A 27,822-nucleotide genomic window follows, 5' to 3' on the forward strand; every position below is an offset into this window, starting at 1 on the left:
TTAAAACTTAAATAACATGAATGAGATTTAATAGCAGATGAAGTTGAGTCTGTCCTGGCAGTCCCAGTTCTCCCACACTCCCTCTTTGGTTAAAGCTCCACAGCGTTTATAAATTGGACACTGGTGGTCCTGATTTCCTCTCTGGGACCAGGCCTGGTACACCAGAGGGTCGTGGTTCACCCACAGCCAGTGGTCTTCCAGGTAACGCAGGCCGATCCACACCCGCTCAGTGATGTGGTCCCGCTTGATCCTGCTCAGGGCCAGAAGGTGCTCGGTCTCAGAGGCAAGGCTCATGAGTGCAGTATGTTCCTGTCTGCAGTACCACATGGCCTCCTCCCAGCTCTTCTCTGCCTCGACTATGATCAGGTCAAAGCAAAAAAAAGGCCACTGAGAAGATTTTCTGGTATTGTGCCATCCATTCCACGTACAGCCGTGCCAACAAATACAACCAAAAATCTGATTCTCAATGTCATCTGGTTGGCCTGGATCCCACGCTATGTTTGTTGCGTCTCCTCCTCCTGACCACTTCCACTGTGTTCCATCTATGTAGAGTCCGATAAAGAAAAAATTCTTAACTTTCTCAACTGTTGCATTTTTCAGTCTCTCCTCTTCCCATCTTGTAGTGATGGGGGACAGATCAGTGTGATGAAGTCTGCAGTACTGTTGAGCATCAGGCCATGTGTAGGCATGTTGCACATACACATGCTTTCCAAACCGCTGCGCCACACTTACAATAAAGAGCATCTTCAAAATCACAGTCTTCATGGTGGTGAAGTTTACAGACATTTGTAGAGATGAGTACAAAGCAGGTTGTGTTCAAGGTGAAGCCTGTGTTTCAGTGTGCTCCCTCCTCTGTTGCCTCTTCATGTAAGTCAGTGGACACATCCTGCTGTGAATAAACGTCACTGTTTGCATAAAAAATAATGCAAAATTAAACCTTGATATCCGGGGTGTCCTGGTAGCCTCGTTGAGACAGAGACAATGTGATCTTTTAATTCTAGCTGGGGGCCTTTGATGCATGTGAGCCCCTATCTATTCTATTCTTAATTTGTATTAAAATGTCTTAAATCAATCTTTCATTAGTCTTAAAAATGCAAATACAAGGAAAGAAGGATTTTGGTGTTTTGTTTTTCTGACATGGCATCGTAAACTCTCAAAAAATAAATGTTAAAAATATACTAAATGCCTCATGCATTAATGTCACCAGAAAGTTATGTTTAATGTTGCAATAAACATCCGGGCAAAATTGTCCCAATCCTAAGTAACTGATGTCGGTTAATGTTTGTTTTTTTCTTTTGGTTGTAGTAAATTTGGTCTTAGATTTCATTTAAAATAGAAATAAAAAGGCCTTAAAAGTCTTCAATCCCACTTAAGCTGCAGGAACCCTGTGCACTCCTTCATACATACAAAAGTCAGTGGAGGCCACGCAATGGGTTACTCTAGCCATGCTTGACTGCCAGGAAGTAAAATAAACCATGACACTGGTCTGCAATTCATCCGCTGGAGTCAATGAAGCCTCATCGCATTTACTTAGAAAGTTTTGCGTAGGAAGTTTATTTCCATTTGACCTTGAGACAGAAGAGGTGAAACTAGGTCCTATTTGGACTCAACATTCACCGTCTAACGGTACACAGGATTACACAATTGTTAAAATGATCAAAGCTGCAATTACTCTTAAAGGAATAAAAACACAAGGGTTTTTTTGGCTGAACAAGCACTTTATTATAATTGAAAACTGAAACCTTATCTTTTAAATGGAAGTATGTGTAAAAAGCGAGATAGGCCAATACATTTAAAACATTTGATGACCTGAAACAGGAATATAATTTACCCAAAACCCAATTCTGGAGATATCTTCAATAACGCCATGTACTACAGGGGACTTTTGGGCCCAGGTTACACCCCCCAAAGCCAGCAGAAAAGTTACTGTAGATAAAATCCTCCAGATACTGGGTAAAGGCCATGAAGCAGCTAAATATTATAGGATGCTGATGGAATGTGAGGGGGAGAAAGGGATCTCAGCCCTGAGACTTTCCTGGGAAAGAGACTTGGGGGTATCATATGATGAACAGGAATGGGCTAAGGTTTGTGGTAATTCCCAAACAATGTCAAGGGACTTGAGGGTTAGACTTATTCAATTTAAGATTCTGCATTGACTTTATTGGACCCCAAGCAGGCTCTTCAGACTTGGTTTAAAAGATTCAGCTACTTGTTGGAAGTGTTGTGTGGACGAAGGTACAATGATACATGTGATGTGGTCATGCCCTAAGATTTAGCAATACTGGATGAAGAATCACTGTTAAATTGTCAATGTCCTGTCATAAAAGGACAGTTTGTCCTCTGCCCCAAGTTATATATTAGGAGACTGTAAAGTGCTGTCAGCTTTTCCCTATCCACTAAAATCCTGGACACAAACTGCTATCATGATTGGGCAACAGATCATTTTCAGGAACTGGAAGAAACATGGAGAACCTCCTTTCCAGGACTGGGTGACTGAATTAGGTAAAGTAGCTGCATATGAAAGGATGTCATATAGGATGCAGGATGGAGCGGAAAAGTATTTCCTGAAGTGGGACATGTACCTTGACACTATATTTGCACCAATGTAAAGAATAACTGAATGCTCAATAATTGTCTAGAATAGAAGTGATTATTATTTATTTACTACTTTTTTCTTCTTTTTTCTTATTATTATTGTTATTTATAGAATTGTTTTTAATCATTATTTATTTATTTACTTATTTATTTTTGCTTGCGATATACATAGCCACCATATTGCTCAGATGACCCCTCTTTGTTATGGGTGGGAATGTTCTGTGTTGGAACACAGTGCATTTTGTATTATATGTGATGCCATTGGTTTATATATTATAAAATAATAAAATACAAGTCATAATAAAAGTGAGATAGGCAGTTCAAGAGGAGGTGCAGGGAGATAAACCATGATATACAAATTATAATCTAAGGAATGCTTATGAGATTATGTGAAGCATCATTTGCAAAAATTAGATCTTAGCAGTTATTAAGGTCCAAAAAGGTCTTCTACACTGTAGAAAATTTGTGACTAAATACAAATATTCAAGGCAAATTGAATTTTATTTCATTGCATATTTAAATAATGTTAATGTTTAGTTTCTAAATTGACTCAAAGGATACAAACAAGATAACTTAAAGCTAAAATCAAAACACAAACTTGACTTTGACATAGCAGTACAAAGGGCTGTAATAGTTGGGAACTTGGACAAAACAGAAATATAAAGAAAATTAAAAGTACCCAGTGAAAAGTTAAATGAAAAACAAAAAGGAGAAACAATCAGATAAACAAGAGAGCACAAAAGGTCAAGGTGAGAGACGATAAAAGAGCAAGGACCTAGAAATAGATGTATACAGTTTTTTAGCCTTACTATTTAGTTTTTTTATATTTTCCAGCGACTTGAAGCTTTTGAAACAAAATCTACCATGTTACCTCCAGCAGGAGTGAGCTGTTAAAACTTAAATAACATGAATGAGATTTAATAGCAGATGAAGTTGAGTCTGTTCTGGCAGTCCCAGTTCTCCCACACTCCCTCTTTGGTTAAAGCTCCACAGCGTTTATAAATTGGACACTGGTGGTCCTGATTTCCTCTCTGGGACCAGGCCTGGTACACCAGAGGGTCGTGGTTCACCCACAGCCAGTGGTCTTCCAGGTAACGCAGGCCGATCCACACCCGCTCAGTGATGTGGTCCCGCTTGATCCTGCTCAGGGCCAGAAGGTGCTCGGTCTCAGAGGCAAGGCTCATGAGTGCAGTGTGTTCCTGTCTGCAGTACCACATGGCCTCCTCCCAGCTCTTCTCTGCCTCGACTATGATCAGGTCGAAGCAGAGAAAAGGCCGCTGATGGAAGCAACCAAAATTGCTCCATCCATTCCACTTACAGCTATGCCAACAAACAGCAGCACAACTCTGATGCTCATAGTCATCTGGTTCATCCACAGCCCACGGTATGTCTGTTGCGTTTCCTCCTCCTGACCACTTCCATTGTGGTCCATCTCTGTAGAGTCCGATCCACAACCCACCAACTTTCTCAGCTGTTGCTTTTTCCAGTCTCTCCTCTTCCCATCTTGTAGTGATGGGGGACAGATCAGTGTGATGAAGTCTGCAGTACTGTTGAGCATCAGGCCATGTGTAGGCATGTTGCACATACACATGCTTTCCAAATTGCTGCGCCACACTTACAATAAAGAGCATCTTCAAAATCACAGTCTTCATGGTGGTGAAGTTTACAGACATTTGTAGAGATGAGTACAAAGCAGGTTGTGTTCAAGGTGAAGCCTGTGTTTTGGTGCACTCCCTCCTCTGTTGCCTCTTCATGTAAATCATTGGACACATCCTGCTCTGAATAAACGTCACTGCATATAAAATAATGCAAATTTGGGCATGTCGGTGGCTTAGTGGATAGAGCAGGCGTCCCATGTACAAAGGCTCTGTCCTTGTAGTAGCGGCCTGGGCTCGATTCCAACCTATGGCCCCTCGCTACAGACTATGTGATTAGATTCATTCTGATGCATGTGTCTTCATATGTCTTAAAAAAAAAGTTTTCTCATTAAAGAGGGCCCTTCCATACAAAAGTCAGTGGAGGCCAAACAATGGATTCATCTAGCTGTGCTTGACTGCCAGAAGTAAAAGGACACTGGTTTGCAATTCATCTACTGTAGTCAAAGAAGCCTCCTCACATTTGCCTAGAAAATTTTACTTAGAAACTTTATTTCCATTTGACCTTGAGAAAGAAGAGGTGAAACTAGGTCCTGTTGGGACTCAACATATACTGCCTGCCTTTTGACTTTCAACAACTTACAAATGCTCTGTGTAGTCCTTTGCCCAAACAGTAAATTACTGTGTTGCATGGCATCAACTATTGATAAAAAGCCTGATGGGTTGAGATAATACTGACAGGTGAGGGGTAATGGCCCTGCAGACCTATGATTGACCACCAGTTTCTGCTGTCACAGATACTGCATGTCACAGTTTGTGGTAACAGGAGTTAAAATATGGTTAAGGATTGTGGTCATGATAAAAACAATAAGCTAAATGGCTCATCTTGTCACTGAATCTGATGGGTCACTGGTTGTAATAGATTTATAAGTAAATGACACGAAGAGTCTACAGTCACACCAGCAACTCTGAAGCCTCTACTTTGCACAGGAGGACTCTCAGCTAAATGCTAATGTTAGCATGCTAACAGGCTCAGCACAGCACTAAAATGCTGTTTATAGGGTATATTTTTACTATGTTTACCATCTTAATAAACCAAGTATTCAACAAATAAAAGGTTTGATCTGAGGGTAGCGCTCAAGGACAAATCAGGGGATCATCAAAGTCAGTAGTTTTCAGCTGCTGGGGACCATAATCGTCTGTACACAATTTCATGGCAATCCATTCAATAGCTCATTCAAAAGATATTTCAGTGGTGGATTGACCAACTTTACCACCTCTAGCCTCCTGCGATCCTGCATCCTCATAAGAGGACATTACAATTTGGGTTTGCTGCACCCTATACTTCATTCTGCTTAATTTAGATACACTAATCCATGAAAAATAAGATGGCAGCCATCTCTGCCAAGTCAGTCTACAGCTGATCCCGACACAAAAGTGGACAAAACCTGATCAGATTTTATGGTTGAAAGTTGTTGATTTAAGCTTACTAATTTTTGTAGTTTGACATGGCATGCAAATTTGACCAATATTAGCAACAGTGACAAGCTAAGATGCTATTAATCAGGAAGTACTCCTTTGAGGACATTGGGACTTTATTATTGTCTCGTTTGAGGACATTGATTTGGACTTAATTATTGTATTATTGCAGCATTTCATACAGGCCAAGTAAGTGTGACAGACTGTTCCTACAGACAAAAAAGACATTCCTTGCGTAGAATACAGAGCAAGGAAAATTCGTACAGTTACAAAACAAACACATCGTAAGGCTTTTAGAGATGTTGCATGGTTTGCAGCTTTGCTTTTGCATTGCCATGTTCAGGCTTTGAAAGAAACAGTTAATTACACACTTGTGACTATTTAAACATACCCATTGTCACCATTTTTTCTCCAAACGACTACGGACAGTGTTTTTATACTTATCAGGTCCTACTTATTCCAAATAGCTAAGAGAAATCAAAAGTGCATACTAAACAATAGCTAGTATCTCAGGGGGCTTGAGCTCCTGCCAGCCCACTTGCATTGTGTGTTTCTGCAAACCAGGGATATGTTACATTTGTACAGTTCATACATATATTACCATTTCTTAATGTAGTTGTTGCGACGCAAGAAGATGCAAAAAAACAAACAAACAAAAAATAAACAAACAAAAAAAAACCTGAAGAAAAAGTAAGAAAAACCTGAAAATCTGATTGGACTGACACAAGTGTATTTTTTCACCATTTTCCCTGCATACTTCAGTCAATCTTTACCAAATTTGATTTATAACATGTTTACAAATTTTTCAAGGTGTGGCCATTTTACATGACATTAACAACATAATTACTTAGCTCTATGACGCATTAAACTGTTACCCTGCTTTCAATCATCATGAGCATAGATGTTATGCAGTTACGTTTAACTATATTTTTTATTGTAAGCTTCAGTTGTTTTATCTTTCATAAAGTCATTTCCCTATATGTTTTTTTAGATCTTTATATTTGTCCAGTGTGGTGTTTTCTTCTTATTGATTCTGTCTGACTCAAAATTGTTTGTTGTTTTTTAATGGATTTCAGGAGGACTATATAGTAGCCCTTTATTGGATGATAATGGGGATCTGAATACACGCATCTGCAGACTGAGAGAGCTTCTGTAATTGGAGGATATTTTGCACTGAAATAAACATTTAAAAAAGTCATTGCACACTATGACATCATACCTTTATGCAGCCCAGTGGATATACCTTGTTGTGAGCAGCCAGACCTATTTTCTTTCTACTGAACTACACCCGCCAACTGTATCACTGTGCAGAAGGAAGTGTGCATCTACTCGTGGACAAGAGGCTTGTGCTTGTGACAGCACAAGATGTAAACATTAATGGTGTTCTCCTCGGCTGTGATATAATATTAGCTAGCTCAGTGGTGTTGGGTGAGCTAAGAAGGGCTCCCACACCCGGGATCGAACCGGGAACCCGCTTGCTGTGAGGCGAGAGTGCTAACCACCACACTTCCGTGCCGCCCAGGTGTAGTTCAGTAGACAGGAAATAGTTCCTACATTAAACTGCTCACAACAAGGTCTGTGGATTATCTTGAGTAACCGGGTCTTGATTTCTGGAAAGAGACATTGCTGTTGAGTCTTTCAAATATATTTTTAGTACTTTAAGCACCACAAGCCGAGTGCCATCTAGTTCCATTATATTGGAGACAAGACAGACATCTCTACGGCTGATATCGCCAACACTCTGTAACTCACACCAAAACAATCTAGATTAGTTAATAGCACTACAGGTAAGAGGAAGAATATGTAGTATTGATTTTGGGGTGAACTGTCCCTTTAAGGGTACAGCAAAGGGTCGTGGTTTAGTGAAGCCCCTTGTCTGCTTCCTTTTACTAACCTAATACAGTCAGATATAATGAACAATAGTTTGTTTATGTTAAAATGCCATGAATACAATCTAATTATGTAGGACAATTATAGCAAAAGTTAAGAGTGTGTTACTCATGCAACTGCTACAGTTTAATGATTTTCTTTTTTTTCTTATAACCTTTGCAGTGTTTGTTGCCTTGTTCCTTCAAACCAATGGCAGCATGCTTCCATTTGTGACCCACAAAGCACCGCCTCGGGTTACTTCAGCTGTGTTGACTTCAATGAATCAGCAGATTCTTCAGTGACAGGATTAGATCCACGCGCAGGCACGTTGTTAGGCCGTTTGCTATGAGGAAAAAAGATGAGGGATTGCATAAACTACAGTTGAAGACAATGTCATCCTCTGCCCCAGGGGCTGTTAGTAAGAAACTTGGACCAGCTGATTCAAAGCCTCATGTACCATAATCACCCATCTGTTAACTGTACTTAGCTAACAGACGTGACTCTTTTCAGTGTGACGGCCCTACTTACAGGAAGATGCTGGTCAATTGGGCACCATGTTTATCCACCTAGTCGAATATTGCGATATACTGAGTGTTGTAGCACAGACTCTGCTGAGACCAGCTGCCATCTCGTATTGCGGGTTTAAGTGTTACATGCATAAGCTCCTGTTTACCTTTTTTACTGTGAAGGAAAGTAAAATTATTACTGATATTCCTTTACTCCACAAGGTTCTATGCATTAAAAAAATCAAATGGGTTTTTCATAAAAAAATTAATCAAAGTTATGAATATTGTTTTAACAGGATACAGTGGTGTTGTGTCGGTATGCCAGGTGCCATAATCCTCTCTGATGCCCTGTATGTCAGAGCTAGTTTAAATGAATGATATATAACTGATATGTCATTTGAAGCCTGATTTTCATACAAGTAATATTCATACTGGTTCAAATAAACAATTTTATAGCATTTCCCATCTTTGTTGAGCAACAGTTTTGTATAAAAGGAATTAAAGGCCTGTCCCAAATGTAAGCCTGTTCAGTTCAGTGATTTATGGTAACTATTCTTTTGTTGGGCAGAGAATCAGACTCATAAAACAGTTCCTGCCTTAGACTGAGAATGAAAAGGAGTACCAGGAAACCTGATTTTGCTAAAGGATTTCTTTACTGCTTACAAAATGTTTGTAGTTTTTAGTGTAAAAGCAAAGAATATATCCACCTTTCACTTAGATTTTATTTTGTTACCACAGACCTATTTTGAGTTGTAAAGTCTTGCCTTCTTGTAAACTAAATTGTATCAGGTTGATTTTTGGAAGCTGTCAGATGATGAACAGAATTCACATTCATGAAACATCTCCAACATTGTTTCCTCATGTTCCCTACAAAAGACTGGAGGGCTCAGAGTGCCAATGAAGAGAGGTCTGCAGCTCCCACTGCACAGGCCTCAGACTGGGATGGTGCAATCATCCCAGTCATGTCCATCAAAGCGCATAAGAAATGTACAGCACTATGAGCTTAGAAATAAAATTAGCTGTCTGGCTACTCATAAAACTGTCTCGTTTCATTTTGCTTTTCTTCAGTGAATATATAAGCGAAATAAATGCACAAATGCATAATATAGAAATACACTTCTAATGTTTATTCAATGTTTACATTTATAGGCACAAGGAACGATTTAATGCTGCATTCTTCAGCATTTACAGCCTGAGCTACACCAGTTTTTCATAAAAGTATAACACCCAACAGGAAATGCAAACAAGTATATAATAAAAATATGATGAAACAACTTAAAGAGAATAACCTGATTTTTCATGACTACACCAATGATCTGTCATTCAGAAATTACTAATTAAGTGTAAAATGACCCCCTTTATGATCTATGTGGCGATTTGTGGGTAAGTACACAATTTAACCAATTCTACACTAGTGGTAAGACACAGATTTCAATTTACACTCATGAAACAAATTACAAGGTCACACTACTATATTTGCACACTACAGTGTATTTAACATCACAGTGATTGAGTCACTTAGAAGAAGCTTTTTTAATGTCATTGAGCTTCATATATGTTTCTACTTTAAAACGTACCACCCCAGATGGGACTCGAACCCACAATCCCTGGCTTAGGAGGCCAGTGCCTTATCCATTAGGCCACTGGGGCAATTTCAGTACATCAGAGATATATTAAACAATTTATTACAAAACAATGAATATCTGCGATGTCCTATAAGGATATTTCTTAAAATATATAGTGAAATATATTTTGTCCAAATTGAAAAATCTTCGTGACGAACAGCAGCCATAGCAGCTCTAGCCGCAGCCACTTCTCTCTGTTCCGTTGCTAGGCAACGTAGAACAAACCTCTTCATCAAGTTCAACACAGTACAGTCACGCTGTTTCCTGTTTAGCCCCAGATGCTTTTTGACTACAAAATAAATGTAATTCGAGAGATGTATCTTAACAACAGTTGAAACGTCCGAGCTTTTCCTTCGCTTGATTTTTAGAGGAGGGTCGTAGTGTGTGTTACATCAACTACTCACCCTGTATTGGCGTTAAACTGCCTCACTAGATATTCAGATTCTTGCTGGTGCTTTTAATTTGAAAATATGACAGCGGAATAGGAATTAATCTATACTGCCGTTCACTGTCAGCTAACGTTAGCTAGCCGTAACCAAGACAATCCATAATTCTCCACCTAGTAGTACGAAAACGAGTTAATTGTAATTTCATCACTGCCATGTTAGTCGTAGGATAACATAGTTTACGTTGACAACATTAGGCTTACCTGTCGGTTTTCAATTTGAGATGAAACTAGATAGCTAAGAAGCTAAGTTAAGTAGCGAGTATACAGTAACGGCTAACGTTAACGGTGTTGCGTTGTAGTTGATAGGAACACCAACGTTACGTTACCAAGGCTAGTGATAAACAAGTCTTAGCTAGCGTTAGGTGCCTCCTAAAGAAAGGCTCGCCGATATGGTGAGTTAACATTTTTGCATACCTCATGCCAAAACCATTATAATGCTGTGTTTTAAGTTAACCTGCTTGTGAAACTGTCGTATATTTTGGCCCTAACTAGCTCAAAGTTCTGTGCTAACTTCAGAAATCAAAACGTTCCTTGGCAGATCCTCTCTCGCGTGAAGCCGGCCGTGGGAGGAGAGACACCGGCGAGCATCAGTGAGAAAAAGAAGAAGAACAAAACAAAGGTTCCTTCCTTGGAAGAATACCTGCAACAGAGAGACTACCTTGGGGCTCTGACGCTGTTAGAGGTAGTTACACACGACACGTAACACATGGGTTAATACAGAAGAATTGCGTGTTAAAGCTTTTGAGTGAATGTTAACGTGCCACCCTTCACTAGAGGGGACAGGTTTAGTGTCTACATGATAACATGCATTTATGGATCACAAGCCACTGAATCCTGACAGACCTCTAGACTAGCTTTGGGTGTGCTGTACTGCAGCTCATCAACATCTAAATATTTTTGCAAAATTGGGAAAAAGTGTCACATAATTATTATTTTTACATGTAAGGAATAATGCAACAGTGGGGTTATGATTTAACAGAACTGCACTTGGTTCAATACCAGTGTACCATTAAACTTCAGTTAGTAGCCTTGGCTATTATTTGATTTAATCACCGAAATCAACAGGCCTTAATTTTGGACAGGCTTATAATTCCTTTCACGCAAAACTGTTGCTCAGCAAAGATGGGAAATACGTTCAAATTTTTTATTTAAACCACTTTAAATATTACTTGTTTAAATGTTAGGCCTCAGATAACGTATCATTTATGAATCATTCATTTGATCTAGCTCTGACAGACAGGGCATGTGAGAGAAAGAGAGTTATGGCAATTGAGGATTACGGCACCTGGCATACCCACACAACACCACTCTATCCAGTTAAAACAATACTCACAACTTGGATTAATTTTTATTAAAACCATTTTGATCTGAGGACCCTTACTGACTAAAGGAATTTGAATTACTTACAGGGTAATCAAGGAATGGACACATAATTTGAGGTAGTCAACAACCTAGTTTTATACATCTGAAGAACTTCTATTAAAAAAACAAACTGCTTGGCAACCAGACCAGGCATCTAATTGAGACAGGCGTTTATTTGTCAAAATGTGTAGCCACACTGGGCTAGTAAAAGAGACTGGACGTTTAATTGGTACTAGGCTTTTAATTGAAGTTTTATGGTGGTAAAGCTCAATACCCTTCAAAAAGTTCTAGAAATTAGTTCAGTAAAATTAATCCAGTTAATTGAATCCAATCAATCGTCAAATCATATCGGTTCAAATTCAAGGTTTTTGGGGTGCAGAATGTGTGGCAGATGAGGTCACAGTGGCGGCCGTACTCTTTGGAGACATAAACTAGATTGTTGGCCACATTTTTGTTGTTGTTAAGTGGTCACACTCAGAGAAAACTCGAGGAATATAATGTAGAGTTCTGTATTAGGATTAGACTGATAAATTAATCAGGCGTATACAGTATATTGGCCGATATGAGCTCATTGCAGATATATTAGTATTGGTGTATATGCAGGCAGAGAAGTAACAAGAAATGCCAAGGTGGGTTTGATGTGTCACGATTGCATAGTTTGTCCACCAGAGAGCACTGACAAGTTTATTGTTCCAACTGTAATATGTCCCACTCAATATGTATGTTGGTCACACACAATCAAGGAATCTGGGGGTCCATATCAAGATTGTTTGTCACATCCTTCTTGGTTTTGTTTTTCTTCAAAAATTACGAATGAAGCAATAATTTTATATAATTAAAAATATCCAAATGTGATAATTCAGTTGAGAGATTAAGTGAGATGGCACTCCTTGACTGGCTTGTCCCTGTGGCTGAATAAATAATTGCTGCTCTTTCACACAGGGGTTAACTGTTTTTTTGTAATGCCTCCTGCAGATTATCCTGTGTCATGCCCCTGGAATTAAAGTTTCAGAAATAGAATCACTCCCACATCTACACTACAGACACAACTGTATTACTGAATGCTGCTGCGGCTGCTGCTGATGTGTTGCTGTGTCATCCCTAGTTCCAGAGAAGTATTGGCGAGAAAGAGGAGCATGCGGACCTCTGGATTGGCTACTGTGCCTTTCACTTGGGTGATTACAAGAGAGCTATGGAGGTACTTTTGCTGAATGTGTGTCTGAATGAGTGTGTGCAGTTTGGTACACATCATTTCAAATAAAGTACCCTGGATGCAGTATTTAAGTAACGAGTAATTCTCAATATCTGTTGGATAAATGGATAAAGATGTGACTGACAGTTTTTTGTAGAGTGTGATCACATTAGTAATATTTCCCTATCATGTTCTGACAGGAGTACAAGTCTCTGACCATGAAGCCTGAATGTCCTGCTGAGGTGTGGGTCTATCTGGCCTGTGCACTGTTTTTTCTGGGGCTCTATAAAGAGGCCGAGGAGGCTGCATCTAAGGGTAGACTTTCTAGTTGTCTTCCTTTGTACTGCTAACCACTGCATGCAACTGTCTTGCTCACCAGTAAGCATTTGATTGTCTCTAGGTCATCAATATATTATGAAAATAATAACAAAGTATGGGATACATATCAGCAATGCAAATGGACATATTGAATTTATATTTTCACATAATTTTTTTGTTATTGAATTGGACCAAAATTGGTATAAAGATGCTATGAGCTCTAAACATCAATAAGTACTGGTTTATTTTTCAGTTATGTTACTCATTGCTGTGATTTCATTGAAAAATCACATGAATTTAACTGACATATTGGTGCCTCACCAAAACATAATCGAAACGTCACAGATCATCAAAGCCCACCATTTTTGTACATAGGGTTGTCCACATACTTTTGGACATATTGTTTTGGACAAGCTTCAGTTAGAATAGTAATTATGCACCAGGTTTTATTCAAGAAGTCTAACAATCCCTTTCAGGCTTTTATCCGGAAACTATGGAAGCACTGAGACGCAAGTGAGAAAAAGAAATGTGGGGATCGATTTTCTAAGTCTGATCTAATTTGTTTTCTCTTCTGTGTTTATGACTTAAGAACAGGTAAAATAAAAAGATTTTTTTCCGGGATAATTCCATGCATGTTTTTACATCTGTGAAATGTGTGGGGAAAAAAAGTTTTTTCCAGTCGAAAAAGAAGTTTCCTAGCACCATTTAAGTTACCTTTTTTTTGTGAAAACAGGTGAAAATAAGTTTTTGTAGGTAATTATTTTTTCACAGGATCATTTTTTAAGTGTTTGTTGTTGTAACACTCATTTTGGCCACAAGAGGCTGAAGTGCACCACTGCCCCATGTTCCAAATAGGACTAAAAGAATTCATGTCTTTTTCCAGGTGAGGTTTAATTTCTCCTTGCACTCTAAAAATTTCATCCACCCAAACTTTTTATTTTACAGGTGAAAAATAATATATTTAAAGAAATGATCCTGGTAAAACTCTCTTTGGTAAAACTTGGTAAAACTTTTCTCCACCTGTTTCACAGATAAAAAAAAGGATTAAAGAACTTAGAGAGGTTATACAGTAATCGAAAAAAAACAACTTTTTAAACCTTTTCTTATGTCATAAGAGGAAAGAGAAAACAGTTTAGCTCAGAGTTAGGTAATAGATCACCACATTTTTTTCTCCTGGCTTGCCTCTCAGGGCTTTCATATAAGGCAGCTGTTATTTTGAAGACTTTTTTTATGCAGATTTGGGAACACAGAGGGCAGGACATTTTGCTAAATGATGTTGCTGTACACTTTTAGTTCCCATTAATTCACTCCTCAGTTGTCATTTACATTTTTTGCCAGATCACTAACAATGTTGTTCATTCAGCTGTGTAATTGCTGAGAGCAAGGTTATTATTTTAATGAATTGGGCCTCTTATTGTCATGTGGTTTGCTGTCTAACTAAATTTGGTGTCTCTTCCTGTCTGTAGCGCCAATGTCCCCCCTCCAAAACCGACTACTCTTCCACTTGGCTCACAAGGTTGGAAAACTATTGCATAAGTTTACTATTGTGTGTTTATTTTTCCTTTCATTCTTCACATGATCACTTAAAATTCACAGCTGAGCCTCCCTGCACTGTATGTACAGATTTATGTCTAAAATATGAGAGGAATATGCCAGTCTGTTTTCATGTCATACAATACTACAATAGTCTACAAACATTTATTGCATCTTGTTTCATCTAAGCACAACTATGGGAAAAACTTAGTGGCATCTCCACAGTTTGTGTAATAGATTTTCTGTGCATTCATCTTAACAATCCTTTTGGTTACCAATTTCTACTGTTGTGTCTTGTTGTTGATGTGATTCATGTCTTCTTGCTTTACCCCCAGTCTTTTAATCTTTTTGCGTCACTGTGATCATATCTCTGAATGATGTATTCTTTCATATTTTGTCTCAGTTTAACGATGAGAAGAGGCTGATGGGTTTCCACCAGAACCTGGAGGATGTGACAGAGGACCAGCTGAGCCTGGCATCCATCCACTACATGCGCTCCCACTACCAGGAGGCTATAGATATCTATAAACGCCTGCTACTGCAGAACAGGTCTGAGCTTTCCGCTGCCTCTTGCTCTCTTAAATTAGTTTCACAGTCCTGCTGCACTTGGGCGCATGTGCCATCCCAGCACCACCTTGACAGGTGTGAGTTGTTAATGGAGCTTCACGCCTTGTGTAACCATAAATATAATTCAAGTGTCAGTGCAACAGACCTGCTGAGCTGGCTTCCTCTAACACTGATATACTGTATCTGAGGTAGCAACCGTGAGAAAAGGAAAGACTTTGATTTCACTGTGCGGCTGCTCAGAGATCTATTCATGATGTTATGGCATCTGTAGGCTAAGGTGCATCTCAGGTTAGGTACAGGCATCTGCAGCTCTGAGCACACTTTCTATTGGAATGCAAATGAGCCTTACTGCTGCTGCTGCTACTTCTAAATGCTAACAGGAAAATGCAGACATGTCAAAATAGTGCTGTGCAAAAAACTACATATTTTCCTCAGAGAAGTTTGCAGAAAATCCTTAAGTCCTGGCCCATTTCCCCAAAGCCTCAGTGTCCCTCATGTTTGTTAGCCTGCTAATTCCCATTCTGTTTGTGTCTGTTTGTTGCTGTGATAACCTCTTGTCTCTAGCCTTTTTGCACAATGTAGAATTTCAATTAAAAATATTATAAAAATATGTCCATTTATAAAGACTAGTCCATACCCATTGGTAACTTTGTCACGTTCTATCTATGCCAATCCTCAATCCCTATGTGCAGTTTCACATAGATTGACCACGTCAGTGAGTAGAAAAATGTGGGACAGACAGAATGACACACTGACAGTTTCCGTGATTATGTACGGCATACCATACCATGACTTAGTCATACCAAAAATTAGGGAAAAAAGCAAACATTCAGCCACAGGGGGAGCCACAGCGATCGGTCACATTTTAGCCTTTTTTAAGCATTGTTCTGTTGTTATAGCGCCACCCAGTTGCCAATTAGACTTAAATTTCTCCAGTCACCTTGAGGCGTTGTGTTCTACATATCTACCAAGTTTAGTAAAAATCAATACGGCGGTTAGGCCTAGATAAGAAATTAGCTCTCTAGCGCACCCATTTTGTTTGATTGGGTCAATAATGGAGGGGTCCCCTCAGATTATGTGTGGTCATATGCCTACAAAGTTGCGTGGTGATCGGTGAAACCCTTGAGATGTTATACACCGCAATATTCATTGCCTTATAGAAGCTCAGTTTTAGTAAGTTTTCCAACTTTTGCCAAGAGGGAACTTTAGATATTGGTCCCTAGATTATGTTCACCGAGTTTCATGCAGATCGGTCAAACTTCCTAGGAAGAGATCGATTTTAAGTGTTTTTCAAAAAATTCAAAATGGCGGAAAATCTATATAACTGGAAGTTATGGGTTCTTTTTTTTTTTTTTTTTTTAAAGATATTTTTTGGGCCATTTTGCCTTTAATGGACAGGACAGGTAAGCGTGAAGGGGGAGAGAGAGGGGGGGGATGACATGCAGCAAAGGGCCACAGGCTGGATTCGAACCCGGGCCGCTGCGGCAACAGCCTTGTCCATGGGGCGCCTGCTCTACCACTAAGTCACCGACGCCCCAAGTTATGGGTTCTTGAGGCAAATTTGTTCCTCATGAGGAGAGGCATCTCTGTGCAAAGTTTCATGTCTAGGACATACGGGGGATGAGATATGCCCATTCAAAGTTTGCAGTTTCAATCAGTTGCTATAGCGCCCCCCTTTGGCCAATTGATGTAATATTGCTTCATTCGCATCCTCCCATGACCCTCTACTACTGTGCCAAATTTCACATGGATTGACCAAGTCAGTGAGGAGAAAAACGTGGGACAGACACACCCACACACCCACAGAGTTTTCATAAGTAAATAAATATATAAGTAAGTATAAGTAAGTATAAATATAGTAAGATATTTGTTACCATGATATACAATAATAAATGAGCTGACATTTGCTGAAATGCTATGTTGACTAAGAGAGAAAATATGTATGTTGCAAGTGATTACACAAACTGTACCACAGGTCAGTTTTAAGTTTGAAGTATTAAGTCTCGTTGAACTCTTGCCCTTTGTGTCCCACATGGGTCAACAAGTTAACACTCTTAAACGAAAGACAATTATAAAGTACCATGGACCCTTGCCCTAGATGGGAGGCAGACATCAGTGCAGAGAAGAAGCACTTGTCGAGAGTGGTCCAGACTGTAATGCAGACTCCCATTAGATACAAAGCTAACAGTTTATCAGATCAAATTTGAGTCCATGCCGTCAAATCTCCAACCTCTCTTATTCAGTCATGAATTGGAATGATTTCTTGATTTCCTTATCTGACTTAAAGCTAGAACAGGCCACTCAGAGGCTTGCAACTACTACATTGGTTGTTCCATTAATTGCATTTCTGCTACTGGGGACAGTAACTGCAAAGAACTTAAACTGATAATCTTTGGTAACTGTAGATAGCTGCTGATAGCTACCAGGAAAAACAGAAGTGCTATCCTCTTCCCATTTTGGTTGAGCAATGGTTGACGCACTTCCTATGGAGTAAATCGAGCATTATTTTCCCAGGAGATTGTACCCAGTGACAGACAGAATTGCATGTTTAAAGCAAGACTTATAGGGAACCAATTAAAACGTCGATTTTGTGATTACTCTAAAGCCATTATGGTAAGTTATCATCATGATAAGATAAAGCAAAATGTGTCTATTTCCTCTTTCAATATAATTTAGTTAAATCTGTATACACTACTAAGTCAAGCAATTTAAAACACTAGTGAGTGATTATGGGTAACAGCTGAAAAAGTTCCTGTTCTAAACAACATATTTTTGTTAATTTAAACCAAAAAATCTGTAACATCATGTGTCCACTACAAGTAATAAGTCTGAAAGCCAGTTTCACACCCTCAACGCATCTTGTCTTTCAGAGATTTCCTGGCCCTGAAAGTTTACGTGGCTTTGTGTTACTACAAGCTGGACTACTACGATATCTCCCAGGAGGTGTTGGCCGTGTACCTACAGAGGATGCCTGACTCCACCATTGCCCTCAACCTCAAAGCCTGCAACCACTTTAGACTCTACAATGGCAAGGAAGCTGAGGTACTCAGTGTTTGATTGCTGCATATCCTCGCTGGTGTGTTAGTTGTTCTTCATATGATGTTTCTTCACGTTTTCATACACACATTTTGAATTTTTTTTTTGTGAAGTCTGTCACAATCTGTAGAAGAATAGATCACCCAAAAGGCTAAAGGTCAAAGCCTATGTTTTGTAACACTGAAATGAAAAAGCAATTTCCTTTCCAAAAAAAAAAGGTATATCCACTGCATTTCTATTTTCAAATCTCCATCCATGTTTGTGGTTCATCATCAGCACCAATAGGTTAACATAATAAATCCAACGAATAATACAAAAGCAGATATTTAAAATTAAAGCAACAGTTCACAGTACTATAACATTTTTTAAAAAAGGAACTGATGAAAGATGTTTCTCAAGGTGTCGGTGCACAGTTTTTGGTGCTTTTAATGGGAATCTTTGTTTTTTAAATTGTATAAACACGCATGCACTAGTACAGTTGAGTAAGTGTCTGCTTGTCCTTTTCATTTCTGTGGGGATATTAAATGGTGGAAGGTATGACTTGTATACTGTTTGCTCTTTTTCCCTTTCAGGCTGAGTTGAAGAACCTAATCGACATCTCCTCCTGCTCCTTTGAGTTTGCTAAGGAGCTTATCCGACACAACCTGGTAAGCTCTTTGCAAGCTCTAGCTGTCAGTGTGTGCTGGTGTGTGTGTGCACACACAAGTGACTTACATGCTACTTTTCCACACTCTGCATCTCTCCCCTGTGTTCTGCAGGTGGTGTTTCGTGGTGGGGAGGGGGCGTTGCAGGTGCTGCCTCCTCTGATAGATGTGATCCCCGAGGCCAGACTCAACCTGGTCATCTACTATCTCAGACAAGGTGTGCAGCCGTGGCATTGCAGTTCTCTGGAAAGAGCAAAACAAGGGAAAGATTTCTAATGAAATGCATCAACAGTCTTATTTTAAAATAATACACGAATTTGTTTACAACACCAGTGAAATTAGATCCCCTCAGCTCCTTCAAATTGTGCATCGCAGTTAGACCCTTTTTGCTTCCCTTCTTAAATTGAAGGCTGCTGCTTGATAATTGTCCATGTTTTCAGACTGCAGTGCGTGTGTTTATAGCACCCCGGATGGTTCTTGTAATCCATGGTTTCTGGTTGTTGAAGGATTCAACTGTAGTTTGGGTACAGTTGCTTCTGTTGTTTTGCAAATTAAATCTACCATGGACTCAGTGAATTCATTGACGTCATCAGTGACATTAGCAGCAGTGGTGTCCTGGAAAGTGTTTTAGACTGCGTTATGTAGTGCAGACTGCAGGGTAACTGCATGAGATCTAGTCACTAAGAGTTTACTTAATCAGATCTAAATGATCAGGTTTTGCCTTTGTCAAATATTATCCTTTTTTTACTCATAAATCCATATTAAAAGATGGATAATATGACAGCTCCAGGCCTCCAAGAAGTGTGACAGGCTTTGAATCCAATTTCCGTGGTGGCCAACCAGTGGTACTGCAATTTCTGGGGTCCGTTAGGTAATGTCATTGGGCTCAAGAACACTTTTTCCCATGGACTTACATTGGGAAAGAGACATAAAAAAAAATCAGTGGATACATTTTTTTTGAGTCTCACAACTCCCATGAAATGACTCATTCCACTATTAAGATTTAATCCATTTGATCTGATAACATTTCGAAAGTCTAAAAGAGCCACAAGATTAAATTTCTTTCTCCCCATTTAAGTGCAGCACCATAGACCACGGAACCGGGGGCCAGGGGGGCCAGGGGGGCCATGGCCCGGGTAACTTTTGTGCTCTGACATAGAGGGCTGCATTGGGATTGGGTCCCGCTGGGTCCCGCGGGTCCCCATTAAACAGTAGAAGAAGAAGAAAAAGAAGAAGAAGAAGATGTAGCCTAGCGACAGGATGTCAACACAGGAACTTGGTGCACATGCATGAGTGTTTCCACTCCATATTTATTCATAAATGGACGAATATGCCCTGAACCAGCTTTCATACCAATTTGCCGCTTGCTCTACCTGTCTGTCTGTCTGTCTGTCTGTCAGCTCTGTCTGTCATGAGACAAACATGAAAGAAGACGTGCAGTTTATTGTGTTTCACCGGCGACGAGCTGTCATTACGCGCGACTATTACACATGTCTGTGCGCTCTTTATAACTCACTGTGTGAACCTATGTTGCATAATAAAGATTTGCCCCCTCGTAATTTTTAACTGCCCCCTCAGTAACTTCATCCTGGCGACGGGCTTGCCTTAACCTCAATCACTGCGTGATTATATAAAGGTAGAAAAATAAAGAGGAGGAGGAGAATAGAATATGAAACAGCCTTTATTTCATTAAAAATTAAATGAAAACAACGAAATAGGAACGCTATTCCTGACCAGTGCGTCAAAAGACATGCAGACCAGGGAAACGAAACAAACAACCCCTTGAATCTCTTTATTAATAGCCTACGTGTTTTCTCCTGCGGGACGGGAGAAGACACAAAATCAATGCATCTCTATTATTGTGCGGGCATAAATTCTCAGAGTTTTGCGGGAGTGGGCGGGAGTGTAACACACACGTTGCAGTTGCGGGCGGTAATGGTCAGAAATTCAGCATTCTGGTTACTTTTCAGTACTTGCGCAGCTGTGCTTGTTTTGTTGTTGGGTGTGTGTGTGTGTGTGTGTGTGTGGCTCTGCACATCAGTCTGATATGAGTGCTGACTTGTGATGATAATGAATATGATGTTGATTTAGATTCAAGGCAGCAAGATGAGTTTTGGTTGTGGACTGGATGTACTTTGTTGTTTGCTATAGTTTCATCTGTGCGTTTATGTGTAAATAGGCTTGGCCTGTTGTGTGTGAATGTTAGAGTGGGATCAGAGGGGTTAATCTGAGCAAGCATGTGTTCGTGTTCATGCGTGTACTGTAGATGTGACTGTGTGGCGTCGGAATAAAAAAAGTGCTCCGCAACGTTATTTAATACATCAGTAATATTGTCTGTTTCAATGCATATGCCCTCCCACCCCCTCCGTGTGACTTGAAATTATGGCCCCCCCTTGTTCAGATGTGTTCCGCGGTCCATGTGCAGCACTAAACCGCAAGTCAGACACTCAGCTGGAGGAAGTTGGCTGCTCGGCCGCACTTGGCTTAGTAGCCACAAGTGTCTACTGTGCCTGCTTGATGGATCCAATAATGCAGAAGCAGCGCTGATTTCATATCGTGGAAATTGAGCATTTCTGACTTCATGCTCCGCTGAGCAACTTTCAGGAATGAATGGGGCCCTGCCGCCAATGCTGTATCCAGGTCTCTTAATACATCCATGGACCGCTCCACAAAGGGGGAAGCTAAGACAAAGCAGTAGAAGTTATAAACCCCGCCTCCTTCAATTTAGCGGATAGGACACACTTTTGTGTAAAAGAACACAAAACAAAAAATCAAAAAACAAACAAACATTTTTTTTCAAAAAGTTATCTGATGAGATTTTACAGAATAAAAGGGGGTTGTGACATCATGATTGACAGCTGTGTGTGCCAGTTGGTGTGCTTGTGATTAATGGTGCTGCTCCAAATTGGGTGTTTGGGCGGCAACTTGGTACTGCAGTAATTGCCACAGCACAGACTCTGGCTCCAAATGATGTCACCAGTGCAAGATGGCAGTGGCCGTATCTGGCATACATTGGCTTTTTTGTACAGTGGTTGGAAGTGCAGATGCATCGTCCATTCTTGTATATAGTCAGTCATTCTCCCATTTTTCAGTTATGACATTGAGCGTGTCTTATGGGGGGCTTAGCTTCCTCTTCTGTATTTTTTGCCCCCTCTGTTAGGCTTATGTATCTATAGGAAAATAGCATAAACAACCAAATAATTGGCTGAGATACATGTGACTCTTGCTTCGCTGTTGTTTCAGAACCATGGACAGTGCTGTTTGTTGTATTTAGAGGATGTATGCATGTATACAGAATATGTCACTTAAGTTTGGAATACTCAACTATTTGAGATCAAACTCTTTTATGTTATGCTCTGTTTTATTTAATATTGTCTTGTATAATAAGGATGTTAAATGTTAGAAAACCTTATGCAATTACCTTTTTCATTATTGAGTACTTACACCGTCAGATTTAGAGAAAACACATCATCCTTATTGTCATGTTGCTGTTAATTACATGTGTAGTGTTTCTAAATGTCAGATTTCAGAGCAAACCAACCATAGCTCATGGATTCACATGCTCCATTTTATGCTTCCAGATGATGTCCAGGAAGCCTACAACCTCATCCAAGATTTGGTGCCCACGACACCTCAGGTAACAATTCAAAGTGACGCTCAGTTTTAATGTGATGTTATATTCTGACGCATTATATAACTATTTGGTCTTAATAAGAGACTCTCTGCTCAGTGTTACTCTAACATGAAAAATAACACAGTAGCTGTGCTTCCTGAGAACCTGTGCTCATATTGACTATTCAGACTTTATAGATTCCACTTTTTAACAGGGAAGAAAATGTGCAATAAAACCAGGATCATGCAGTGTTAAAAAGAAGCCTGTTATCAAATCTCTTTCCCTCACTCCACTTAAGAGTTCCTGAAGAGCCTTTTCTTTTATATGACCAGTTTTTTATCTTCAAAAGCACTTCAATGTTGCCTGGATCTGAAAGCCTGTGAAACTGATGGAGTGTTTGGCTTTTGTATCTCTTTTTTTATGCCTTTTTTGAACTTGTTGAAATGGATTTTGGGAGAGTTTGAAGCAACAAAAGAAAAAAGATAAAAATGATGGATAAACTTCTTGTTTATGAACTTATTTATTTGTTACCCACAAGTAAATTATTACATTTAAGTTTAAAGAAAATATATTCTGTGTTGCCTTTCTCCCTTTTTAAAAAACATTTCATCATAAAGGGAACTGATCATTTATTTTCTCAGGAATATATCTTGAAAGGAGTGGTAAATGCAGCGTTGGGACAAGAAATTGGATCAGTGAGTACTTCTGTAAAATACACAAACAAATGCGATAAGAGTGAGTCGGAGAGACAAATATTTGTCATTGCTCTTTTATCTTTCAGAGGGATCACCTGAAATTTGCTCAGCAGTTCTTCCAGTTGGTTGGAGGCTCGGCCAGCGAGTGCGGTACGTTGAATAGAAATTTCATCTCAATATGAGCTTTTAAAGCAACTCTGTGTAAGAATGTGTGTGTGACACATTTCTCACTTTCAGACACTATTCCTGGCAGACAGTGCATGGCCTCCTGCTTTTTCCTCTTGAGACAGTTTGAAGATGTTCTCATATATCTAAACTCAGTCAAGGTTAGTGTTGCTCAATACAAGGCACACATTATATGGTATACAGTATATTCCAGTCAAGAATCACAATGAGAATACTTCACTGTGGTATGTAAGATGGGGTTTAAAAAAGACTCCCACACACTGGGTGACAAGTGGTGCTTTACAGATGCAGTACATTTTTTTTTGGAATCAAACACTTAACCTTTTTTGTATAGGCATAATTGTGCTTTTTTTTCCAGGGTTACTTCTATAATGATGATACATTCAACTTCAACTATGCTCAGGCTAAAGCAGCCCTTGGCAACTACAAAGAAGCAGAGGAGGTACTTAACTTAATTGTTCCTTTTTACACAACTGCTGCTTTTTACAGACTTAGATCAATTCTGATAAGTTGCTAATTGCAGTTTCAAACTTATTTTGATATTTCTTTCAGGTTTTTCTGCTGATTCAGAGTGAAAAGATCAAGAATGACTATGTTTACCTCAGCTGGCTGGCACGATGCTGTACGTATTGGAGTCGTTTCCGATGACAGTATATTTAATTGCAAAAATCTTTCTGTTAGGCACACTCATTTCTGTGGTACAATTGAGTCAGGTGGTGGATTGTCAATGGCCTGTGCTCCCTAGAGGAGCAAAGGACTTAGGTCAAGAAATTCAAGCACAATTCATACACAAGACAGTCAACTTAACATTCATTTAAAATTTAAAAGGAACTGTAAACAAACTTTAATGGAGTAAAGGAAAACATAAAAACAAAATACAAGAACGTTAGAAGGCAATAAAAAGATTACAGTAGTTTTATAGATGTATTGATTGACTAGTATTTAAATCCAGTTAAACGAGAATTAAAATTTTATGTAGAAGTCTAATAATTGTATATGAAGATGGACAATGTGTCTCCACTTCAAAATTAAAGTAGAGATCTCAGCGGTATCAAGTTCTGGCCGTCCAAGCAATCGCAAGCAGAACCATTGATCACGAGCACACTGATTGGCAGACAGAGCTGTCAATCATGATGTCAAACCTCCATTTTTTAGTAGAAAATAAATAATTAAACCCAAAGTTAAGAGAAAAATGAACTCTTGAACATACAACAGAGTGAAAATGACTCTTTAAAATGATACAAACCATCTTTGGGAAAAATGTATTTGACTTGAGCCCCTATCCACGAACATGGACAGGGCAGTGTTTATGACCTATAGTGCAGCCAGCCACCTGCGGGTGATCGACATGTTTTGGCTTCACTTTTTGGAATTGTCATGTTGTGTGCCCGTCTGTGTATTAGTCAGAAGTTCAGACAAAAAAAATTGTTTATCTGGAAAAAAAAAAGATATGAGAAATCAGAGCATAGATCCAGTTCAGGACTCTGAACAGATCTCATGCTAAACTCTGGCACAGAGGGATTTATGGGTTATTTATTAAACGTTTGAACCAAGTTGGTTGACACTGTAAAAACAGACAAATCATTCCATAAGAATAAAATAAAGAAGTAAAATCTCAAAATGAATCCTTAACGCAACAGGCCGCCATTGAGAGAATACCATGTCAAAATGCCAGACTGCTGGTGAGGTGTTTGTTCAGCAAGAAGCCCGGGAGTTGACATTTTGCATAAGTAGTGTGAAATTGCCAAACTCGGAGCAATATCATCCAGTTGCTTAGTTTTCGCTGACAGGCTTGCTGCTGCATTTGGCACCAGCTACACAAAGGAGAGGCCTTTTTTAGGCATACATAAAAAAAGTCACAGTAGTCTACACCTGATGACATAAAAGCACGGAGAATGCTCTCAGAGGCCTTGAGTTGGAGAAAGCAAGACTGAGGAAGCCTTTATACTGTTCGCTGAGGCTGAGATCTGAATCAAACATCACTGCCAGATTTTTTAGCCTCAGGTCTGTAAAGAATTTAGGTTCGCTCTTGCACTCAGCCGGTGTTACGCTCAGCAGCTCTAAGAAATGGATATCTCCATTAAAAGATTTCTCTCCCTTTCTTGATTTAATCCACATCAATGAAACCTGCCTGCAGGGGTTTAATATTTTCAAAATCTGAATCTATAAAAGTTGCTGAAACTGCCTGTGAATGATAGATTATTGTACGCTCGTCTTGTTCCTGTCAGACATAATGAACCAGAGGGGTCGGCTTGCCTGGGAGCTCTATCTGAAGATGGGCACATCCTCCGATTCCTTCAGTCTGCTGCAACTTATTGCCAACGACTGCTACAAGGTGACATCATCCTCTGTTTTCTGCCTTGTGAATCATCCATGGTGACCACTTACATGGGAATACATGTATAAATGTATGAATTATTGCTGAAGCAATTAGTCAATTAATTGCTGAGTGGATGGACAGAAAATTAATCGCTAACAGTTTTAATAATCAATTAATTGTTTGAGTTATAATTCAAGCAGTAACACCGCAACATTCTCTGGTTCTGTGTGAGTTTCACTGTTTTATATTATTGCGCATGAAATATAACTCATTCTTGAGTCTTCTTCTTGGGTTCTGGGAAACTATGACTGACATTTTTCAGAATTCTTTAAAAAACAGGTATTTACGTGCAGCCCTAGTATGAATGTTTATTTGCCATTTATTTTCCTGTGAAGGACTGCAACTAATGATTGTGTCCGTTACTGGTTAATCTGCAGCTTATTTTCTCAATTGATTGATTATTGTTTGGTCTGTAAAACTCTCCATCACTACTTCCCAGAGCCCAAGGTCACATCTTCACATGTTTTGTTTTGTCCGACCAACAGTCCCAATCCTAACAGTATTCAGTTTATAATCATATCAAATTGAGAAAAGCAGAATATTCTCTGATTTAACCTGCTGGCACCACCAATTTTTGGCTTGAAAAGTGACTCAAATGATCAATAATTTATCAAAATAGTGGCTGTTAACTTTTCTTTCAGTCAACCAATCACTTCAGCTCTATTAAGCACCATTGCACTAATGTCTTCACCTGAATCTTTCTCCATTAAAATACCATCATTTATTGCTTTCCTTCAGTTTTGTGCTACAAAACTCGGAAGTATTCCTGTTTCCTGAACTCAAATATGTCAAATATGTACGTAAGCTTGATTCCCAAATGGAGAAATTGCACATTTTATTCTCCACCTTCCATTTTTGTGGTATTTATGTCATACATCTCAGTTTGGGCTCTGTCATTATTTCCACATCTTGCATAAGCACATTTTATCCAAGCTGTGGTTATGTTGCTCGAGGTGTTGTCCATCACAATGCCTTCAAGTTTTCTCACTGTGTCTTTTGAAATGCACCCAAAAGTGTGAGTCACAGACTAAATGCTCATTTGGTAAAGTGGCAGTTTAATATGTGCCCCCATATGTTGCATACTAGTGCTCATGATCACAGCCTGTTCTTTCAGATGGGTCAGTTCTACTATGCAGCTAAAGCGTTTGATGCACTGGAGAAACTGGACCCAGGATCCAACTACTGGGAGGGCAAGAGAGGGGCGTGTGTTGGCATCTTCCAGCTCATACTGGCAAACAAGGAGCCCAAGTATGTTTGTCTCTTTTTTTCCTGTGCGATGCTGTGATTTCATCATCACACATATACCATTGTTCTCTATGTTTGTTTAGTTGCGGAATATCATTTGTCAAAGAGATTCCTGCCATTACCCAGGAAAAGTGAATAACACCTGGGCTGACATATCAAACTTCTGTGTTCTGTTTGAGTCTAAATGAAAGAAACATGAGAGATGGTGCATTCTTGATCTAATCTTATTTCCTCACATTTCCTGTTTGTGTTCTAGGGAGACGCTCAAAGAGGTGTTGTCTCTGCTGCGAAATTCAGGAAACCCCCAGGTTGAATACATCATCCGAGCTCTGAGGAAGTGGGCCAAAGACAACAGAGTCCTCCTCTCATGACAGCTTTGGGCGCTTAACTTCAGCTCACTACATCAACAGTAGTTACATTATGCAGACATCAGCAGTCATTATATTGCATTTGGTCATTATACTTAATTAAGTCGAATGATATCTCTGCCCCATGAAGAAATATGGAGCTGTTATCTCTGCCTCACAGCTGTGAAAATATGTAAGTTTTAAACTGCAGTTCTCTATGTACTGGTATATTTGTATTAAAATGAATATGTATTTTCTAAAAGACTTTTGCATTTATATGAGTGATTACTTTGAATTTCAGAACAATAACTGATGTCATGCAGTTTTATCCTCCACTTTTTTAAGCAATACTAAAATACAATCAATCATTTGCATAAAAAAAGAGGAAAACAAAAAAAGACAAAGGCAAGACAAAAAAATTATTAGGATTTTCAACAGCAAAATAAATGTATGTATTTGCAATGGTATTTACTTGTACAAGAATACTAAAGCTAAAGATTCTGACATCAGATTTTAGTTCTTTTTTCATAGATATGAATAAGTTAACAAATGACAAATTTTCAACAGTTAATTTTGCAGAATAAAAG

The 27,822-nt window shown here is 39.2% G+C and overlaps 3 protein-coding genes and 1 non-coding gene across 4 annotated transcripts; 1 reads left to right on the forward strand and 3 right to left on the reverse strand.

Moving 5' to 3' along the window:
• Positions 1-27: 27 nt before the first annotated feature.
• LOC144462538 (putative C-type lectin domain family 20 member A) lies at positions 28-765 on the reverse strand. The gene has a single exon (XM_078166587.1). It carries the CDS (start codon positions 763-765, stop codon positions 28-30), a length of 738 nt encoding a protein of 245 aa, XP_078022713.1.
• A 2,518-nt stretch (positions 766-3,283) lies between these two features.
• On the reverse strand, positions 3,284-4,247 carry LOC144462539 (putative C-type lectin domain family 20 member A). The gene has a single exon (XM_078166588.1). The coding sequence runs from the start codon at positions 4,245-4,247 to the stop codon at positions 3,513-3,515; it is 735 nt and encodes a 244-aa protein (XP_078022714.1). The 3' UTR covers positions 3,284-3,512.
• Positions 4,248-9,621: 5,374 nt separating this feature from the next.
• Positions 9,622-9,694, reverse strand: trnar-ccu (transfer RNA arginine (anticodon CCU)). Its single transcript has one exon. It is a non-coding gene; the product is annotated as a tRNA-Arg (tRNA).
• A 494-nt stretch (positions 9,695-10,188) lies between these two features.
• ift56 (intraflagellar transport 56) lies at positions 10,189-27,497 on the forward strand. The gene is made up of 18 exons (XM_033623338.2): positions 10,189-10,509; positions 10,656-10,799; positions 12,585-12,677; positions 12,872-12,986; positions 14,456-14,505; positions 14,926-15,071; positions 17,960-18,131; positions 18,698-18,772; positions 18,884-18,986; positions 22,351-22,406; positions 23,024-23,077; positions 23,164-23,227; positions 23,315-23,403; positions 23,622-23,705; positions 23,816-23,885; positions 25,492-25,598; positions 26,758-26,891; positions 27,145-27,497. Exons 1-18 carry the CDS (start codon positions 10,507-10,509, stop codon positions 27,257-27,259), a joined length of 1,674 nt encoding a protein of 557 aa, XP_033479229.1. The 5' UTR covers positions 10,189-10,506; the 3' UTR covers positions 27,260-27,497.
• The last annotated feature ends 325 nt before the right edge of the window (positions 27,498-27,822 follow it).

The sequence above is a fragment of the Epinephelus lanceolatus genome, chromosome 3, assembly GCF_041903045.1.
Source record: "Epinephelus lanceolatus isolate andai-2023 chromosome 3, ASM4190304v1, whole genome shotgun sequence".
Lineage (NCBI taxonomy): Eukaryota > Metazoa > Chordata > Actinopteri > Perciformes > Serranidae > Epinephelus > Epinephelus lanceolatus.